The 7,186-nt window shown below is 31.8% G+C and overlaps 1 protein-coding gene across 1 annotated transcript; it reads left to right on the top strand.

Annotated features, from left to right (window-relative positions):
- Window positions 1-3,709: 3,709 nt before the first annotated feature.
- On the top strand, window positions 3,710-6,393 carry LOC149260996 (putative glycosyltransferase At5g25310). Its single transcript, XM_089367088.1, has 4 exons — window positions 3,710-4,021; window positions 4,942-5,117; window positions 5,215-5,563; window positions 5,656-6,393. Exons 1-4 carry the CDS (start codon window positions 3,710-3,712, stop codon window positions 6,391-6,393), a joined length of 1,575 nt encoding a protein of 524 aa, XP_089223214.1.
- The last annotated feature ends 793 nt before the right edge of the window (window positions 6,394-7,186 follow it).

The following is a 7,186-nucleotide window of genomic DNA, read 5'->3' as shown; positions in this document are numbered from 1 at the left end:
ATAAAGTATATATATATATATACACACTAGAGCTAAGTGTTATAACAATCACTTAGCTTCCCCTTTTTGCCTTTCTTTTTCTCAACTTTTCGACAAACTCCATGTTTGGAAGTGTCATTTACTATTGCCAATTGATTGTCATTTGCCTTCAGGGGGACTTCCTTGTCTGAGTCCGAGCTCTCAGATACATGAAATATTTTTATGCCCCCTAATTCCTTTTCGATGGGTGTTTCATCTTTCTACTGCTCTGATACTTAACTTCTACTGATTCAATATCCTTCTAGCTTTGAGCCACTATTCCTGAAAGATCCCCTACTCCTCCATTTGCTTGGCCATCAGTGTCTGTGCCACTGAATTTAGGTTTTGTTCCATGGACTCTTCTATTTTGTCTTCAAAACCACTAGGAAACTACCAACCCCTTGTCTTAGAAGCTTGAAACTTAGATCAAAGCACCTCCAATCCTCCACCACAATCCCATACGATCCACAACAAGAGTAACACATATCAAAACTTTGCTCACTGTGTCTGTGGCAACAGAGATCTAACACTTTGCAACAATCATTGTCTGCCTAAATATAGAGGACAAAGATAAACCTCCTTTGCAGACCCTTGACCCATAGTGCAAATTTGTGCTCAGTGACAATGTCAAGGTAAAAAGAAAAAACCTAACACAACTTTTCGACGTCATCTCTCTCAACCTAAAAAAAACACATATTTAAAAACTTTCAACATTAATATTAACTTTGTTTAATATGATTTGTGAGCTACCATAAATATATTTGACCATACATCAAGTTTATACATCATAGATATATTTAATTTGTGAGATATCATAGATATATTTGACCATACATCAAGTTTATACATCATAGATATATTTAATTTGTGAGATATCATAGATATATTTGACCTTTGTACACTATAATATAAGTGTACTTAACTATACAACTAACTTTTCTATAATTAGGATTCATAATAATAATTCCATGCTACTCACTTTAGAATAAATGCTAACTAACTTTAATTTTAAATTTTTACCTGATTGTAAACCTTAATGAACCTTAATTTTTTCGGGTTTAAAACTCCTTCTTAATCCTCGGGCTTTATTATTTCTTTTTTACAAATTTTTATTCGGGGTTAAATCACTTCTTGCTTCTTGATATGTAAACCTTAACTATGCCTTCATTAAAGTTCACTTCCTCCTTCTAACAAAGCTTTATTTATACTTGAATCATTTCCTAATATATCCATATTAACGATTTGTTAATTTACATTAACTATGCCTGGACTAACATTTATGTACTTTGTATCTTAAGTAAAAATTATAAAAGTCCATGCACTTTATTTTTTTGATTTGCAACTATAACTTATTAAAAAAATACATTTTTAATCATTATTAAAATAAAATGGAATCCTTTACAAAATCTTGAATGTCAATTATATTTTTTTTTATAAAGACCACTGTTTTTTGTTTTAATAAAATAAAACAAATCAGGGAAGTGTTCTCGCTGGTTCGTTTTTACATTTTTCTTTATAAATTCTATAAAAAGTTTTCTTAATTTTATAACACCAAAGATGGGATTTTAACTAAATAAAAAAATTAAGATAGGATTTAGCAATTACTTATCCATTTCTTATAAATATTTTAAAAAATTCTAAATGTAACCATTAGAAAAAATAATAAAATAAAATCATTAAAAATAAAAAAAACAAACCAAAAATAAATGATGAAAAAATTACATTTAAAAATAAATGAAAATATTATTAAAAACATAAAACAAAGTAGAGCCCCAAAACATAAGAAGAAGACATTACTATATCCAAGTTTTTCTATTTTTTTTTAAATATCATGAAAACATCAAGATAATATTATAATTAGCTACTAAAAAAAACATATATATATTTCTCTAAAGGAAAAATTATAACTTTATTCAACTTGAAAACAAGGAATAAAATTACATTATGCAAATGCTAATAAGCATTTGATCATACCATCTTTCGGTTGATGGAAAAAATAAAATAAAGAATATATATAGAATAAAGAATATATATAAGAATAAAGAATATATATAAGAATATATATATATATATATATATATATATATATATATACACACTAGAGCTAAGTGTTATAACAATCACTTAGCTTCCCCTTTTTGCCTTTCTTTTTCTCAACTTTTCGACAAACTCCATGTTTGGAAGTGGCATTTATTATTACCAGTTGATTGTCATTTGTCTTCAGGAGGACTTCCTTGTCTGAGTCCAAGCTCTCAGATACATGAAATATTTTTATGCCTCCTAATTCCTTTTCGATGGGTGTTTCATCTTTCTACTGCTCTGATACTTAACTTCTACTGATTCAATATCCTTCAAGCTTTGAGCCACTATACCTGAAAGATCCCCTACTCCTCCATTTGCTTGGCCACCAGGTTGTGTCTATGCAACTGAATTTGGGGTTTGTTCTATAGACTCTTCTATTTTCTCTTCAAAACCACTAGGAAACTACCAACCCCTTGTCTTAGAAGCTTGAAAACTAGATCAAAACACCTCCAATCCTCCACCACAATCCCATACGATCCACAACAAGAGTAACACATATCAAAACTTTGCTCACCGTGTCTGTGGCGACAAAGATCTAACACTTTGCAACAATCATTGTTTGCCTAAATATAGAGGACAAAGATAAACCTCCTTTGCAGACCCTTGACCCATACTGCAAATTTGTGCTCAGTGACAATGTCAAGGTAAAAAGAAAAAACCTAACACAACTTTTCGACATCATCTCTCTCAACCTAAAAAAACACATATTTAAAAACTTTCAAAAATTAATATTAACTTTGTTTAATATGATTTGTGAGCTATCATAAATATATTTGACCATACATCAAATTTATACATCATAGATATATTTAATTTGTGAGCTATCATAAATATATTTGACCTTTGTACACTATAATATAAAATATAAGTGTACTTAACTATACAATTAACTTTTCAATAATTGGGATTCATAATAATAATTCCATGCCACTCACTTTAGGGTAAATGCTAACTAACTTTAATTTTAATTTCTTGATTGTAAACCTTAATTAACCTTAATTTTTTAGGGCTTAAAACTTCATCTTAATCCTCGTGCTTTATTATTTCTTTTTTACAAATTTTTATTCAGGCTTAAATCACTTCTTTCTTCTTGATATGTAAACCTTAACTATGCCTTCATTAAAGTTCACTTCCTCCTTCTAACAAAGCTTTATTTATACTTGAATCATTTCCTAATATATCCATATTAACGATTTGTTAATTTACATTAACTATGCCTTGACTAACATTTATGTACTTAATACCTTAAGTAAAAATTATAAAAGTCTTATTAAAAAAATACATTTTTTAATCATTATTAAAATAAAATGGAATCCTTTACAAAATCTTGAATGTCACTTATATTTTTTTTATAAAGACTACAGTTTTTTATTTTAATAAAATAAAACAAATCAGGGAAGTGTTCTCGCTGTATTAGAAAACTCCATTAACTTAAATTTATCTTTATTTTAATATACAAATCTCTAATATTAAAATAAAGCGAAAATTCAAGAAAATTGGTGGCAGAGGAGAGAGGGGAGGGAAACTGAATGTTCCTCTCTACATAAGGGACTTGGTACAGGGAACTCGCAGAAGGAAACCCACAATGAAATCAAGGAGCTCGTAGAAGATGGAGAAGAGATCATCATCTCCTCTTATTGGAGGATCGAAGCGCGCGACTTATCGACATCTTTGTATCAGGCCCTTGTTCTACGCTTTGTTTTTCATCGGATTTTTCTCCGTCGTCGTCTTGTCCATGAACCGTGCCTATACTTCCCCTCTTAGTTCTGTGGATTGTAATTCATGGCTGCGGGATGTTAAGCTAAACCTGAAATGCGCGTCCAAGATTGAGGGGATCACTCCTGCAGTGCCTCCTCTAAAACCTATCAAGATCGAATTTCTTGAACCTCGTTCACTGGTGAACAATGTTTTACCTCCTACTGTAAGCTCCTCTTAGCCTGTGCCTTTTATAGATAAGTTCACTCTTTAAATTTGATATTGTCCAGTTTGTATATTTAGAATTTCAGATCAGATATGGAGAAAAAGGTAAGATTAGCTTGAAACGTTTCTTGAAAACTCGGTGACTGTGAGGTAATTTCTTAGAATTAATGGCAAGATAAAGCGAACTTTATACCATACTATATTTTTCGAGATTTAGAGACAGTGATGAATGGAAGTGAAATTTCTTGTAGATCCAAGAAATACAGAAGAATGACTTTTCTGTAAGCCTTTTATGTGATCATGAATGGCTGTGAAGATTAATTTTAAATATCTTAAGTCATCCTTTGAGATTTAAAAATATGAGCGCGGAGAAGTTGAATGTGTCAATACCTTTAAATATCTTTCTTCATTGCTAAAGATTGAAAAATACAACCACACAGAAATTGAAATTTGTAAATATTTTCGAATGCAGGCAGAAATCGTATTTATAAATATGTTTAGATATCTTAATTGCATGAAGATATCAAAATACAGGCATAGATAAACTGAATTTATTTTGCAGGTTGTAGAAATATACAGAAAAGTTATTCATATAAACTTCACAGTTATTTTTGTGATCTTTCACACAGGGCGGGAATTAACTTATATTTTTTCTAGTAATTTTTTTATGGCATATCGATGAATTTTCGATGGGACTTTAATTTTGCTTATTTATTTATTGCAAATCCTTGACATTCTACAGAAATTTATGATAGGACTTCAAAGTTTCATTATTATGTCTAAGGAATTTTTGTGAAAATCTGCGACCATCTAGTATGCAGGACATTGTTAAATTCGAAAGCTTTGAGCTGCCGAGTTAATTTTTATTTTCAATGCCATTAACCATTTTATTTTATTTTATAAAGAGCTATTTTATTGCAGGAAAAGAGTCGCGATTCTCAAGATATTTCATCCCATGAAAATCCTTCTGAATTTAAAGATAATGAATTCAAAGAAGTGTCCAATAAAAGCATCAACGGCGCTTCGTTGAAACTAGATGGTGAATTCAATGTCGATCTTTATCCTGAAATATATCTTAATGTTTCGGCTTTTCGAAGGTGAGATTCTAAAATATTTTCTATGCTTTGTTGCCTTAACTTTGATGTACTTAATTTTCTTTTCCTGAATGTTTGCATTTCCTTTAAATAATCGCAGGAGCTATGCAACCATGGAGAAGACATTTAGGATTTATTTGTACAAGGATGGATTCAGGCCTCTGGTTCACCAAGGTCATAGAACCGGAATTTATGCTTCGGAGGGCTTCTTTATTGACATAATGGAACAAGGCCACATGTTCATCACAAACGATTCATCCAAAGCGCATATGTTCTTTCTTCCTTACAGCCTCAAACAAATGGTGAATCATCTCTATAATCCCCGTTCACGGAACACAAAGCTCATCAAAAGAGAGATCGCGAGCTACGTCCGAACGATCGCGACTATGCACCCTTATTGGAACAAGACACAGGGGAGGGACCATTTCTTCGTCTCCTGTCACGATTGGGTGAGTTCGTCGATGCATGTTACTCTAAATTTAACTCTTACCTTCAACAAAAAAACGAACATTTGATCGTTACACTTTCGATAAATTTGCAGGCCTTGAGTACTGCCAAAGCCAACAAGCAGCTGCAAAACAACGTCATCAAGGTCATCTGCAACACCGATAAATCTAGGGGTTTTAATGTTCTCAGAGACGTGTCCATGCCACAAATAATGATAAAGCCCTGCAAGGTGTCTCCAGACGCGCGGCCATACCAAAACCTGGGCGGTCCAGCGTCCTCGGAACGGCCATTCTTGGCTTTCTTTGCAGGCCAAATGCATGGGACTCTGAGGCCCGAAATTCTCAAGCACTGGGGAAACGAAACAGATCCTAGCATGAAAATCTTTGCGGTGGGCCAGTCACATCCCGGATCACTACAGAACAACATTTCGTATTTTCAATTCTTGAAGATGAGTAAATATTGTCTCTGCCCAAGAGGCTTTGATGTCAACAGCCCCCGTTTGGTAGAGGCCATATACTACGACTGCGTCCCTGTTGTTATTTCTGATAGCTATGTATTCCCCTTTGCAGACGTACTGGATTGGAATAATCTCGCCATTCGGGTTGCTGAGAAAGATGTTCCTGCCCTGAAACAGGTTCTCGAAGATATACCCCAAAAGACATACGAATCAATTCAACAGAATTTGAAGTTTGCCCGGAAACACTTCTTGTGGAATGAGAAGCCTGTCAAATATGACGTCTTCAATATGATCATCCATTCCCTGTGGAGTCAATACCTTCGTGGAGTCAATACCTTCGAGTTTAATGAAAGCAACCGAACCATAGACCTTTGAATCCATTGATAGTTCAGAGGGGTGCTGCTGTTTTGGATTGGACATCATTGTTTTTCAATCTATCTCAATTCTAAAGATATGTTCATAGCGGGAGGTCAATTTGACCACAATTCTTCAGCATATCTCAATTCTAATGATATGGAGAAAGCTGGAGCTCAATTTGACCTCAGTTTAAGCGGTGTAATTAGTTTATGAATTAAATAAGGCAAGTAAAAACATAAAGGGAGTTCAATTTGACCTCAGTTTTAGCGGTTTAATTAGTTTATGAATTGGCAATTGTGAATAAGATCGCCTTATTTTACATGCTTGCTCTAACATTATTTATTATTTCATATACTGTTATTAGCTTTACAAGTTTTTTTTCCTATATTGTCATTATTTTATATACTTATAATTTAAATGTCTAATTTCTTTTCTTGTATTAAATGTTCACCTTTCATATAACGACCGAGTTAAATTCCATGAGCAAAATTCTATATTCTTTAAGATATAAGATATTTATGCATTATTTTATTTTAAAATTTTGACATGGAAATCTTAAATATTATTATTTTTCTTTATGGGAGGAAAGTGGTTGAAAATAATAGTTGTCATTCTTATTTTTTATTTTCTTATATTTTATTTAATATTAGTTTTTATTATTGTATATATATTTTTAAATATTTTATTTTTATATCAATATATTTATTAAAAACTTAGCATGTAACATTCATAAATAATATTCACTCCAATTATATTCAATTGATTTTTTTTTCAATATTGAGAGTATTTTTTTTTAAAATTAAATAAAATA

The sequence above is a fragment of the Pinus tabuliformis genome, chromosome 6, assembly GCF_031772625.1.
Source record: "Pinus tabuliformis cultivar Carrire ecotype Pingquan chromosome 6, CPIR1, whole genome shotgun sequence".
NCBI lineage: Eukaryota > Viridiplantae > Streptophyta > Pinopsida > Pinales > Pinaceae > Pinus > Pinus tabuliformis.
The sequence above is the reverse complement of the archived record's forward strand: the minus strand, read 5'-3'. Positions and strand labels throughout refer to the sequence as shown.

Coding starts and splice junctions, on each gene's coding strand:
- LOC149260996 (XM_089367088.1), top strand. CDS start 3,710: ATGGAGAAGAGATCATCATCTCCTCTTATTGGAGGATCGAAGCGCGCG. Junction 4,022..4,941: donor ACAATGTTTTACCTCCTACT/GTAAGCTCCTCT, acceptor ATTTTATTGCAG/GAAAAGAGTCGCGATTCTCA. Junction 5,118..5,214: donor AATGTTTCGGCTTTTCGAAG/GTGAGATTCTAA, acceptor AAATAATCGCAG/GAGCTATGCAACCATGGAGA.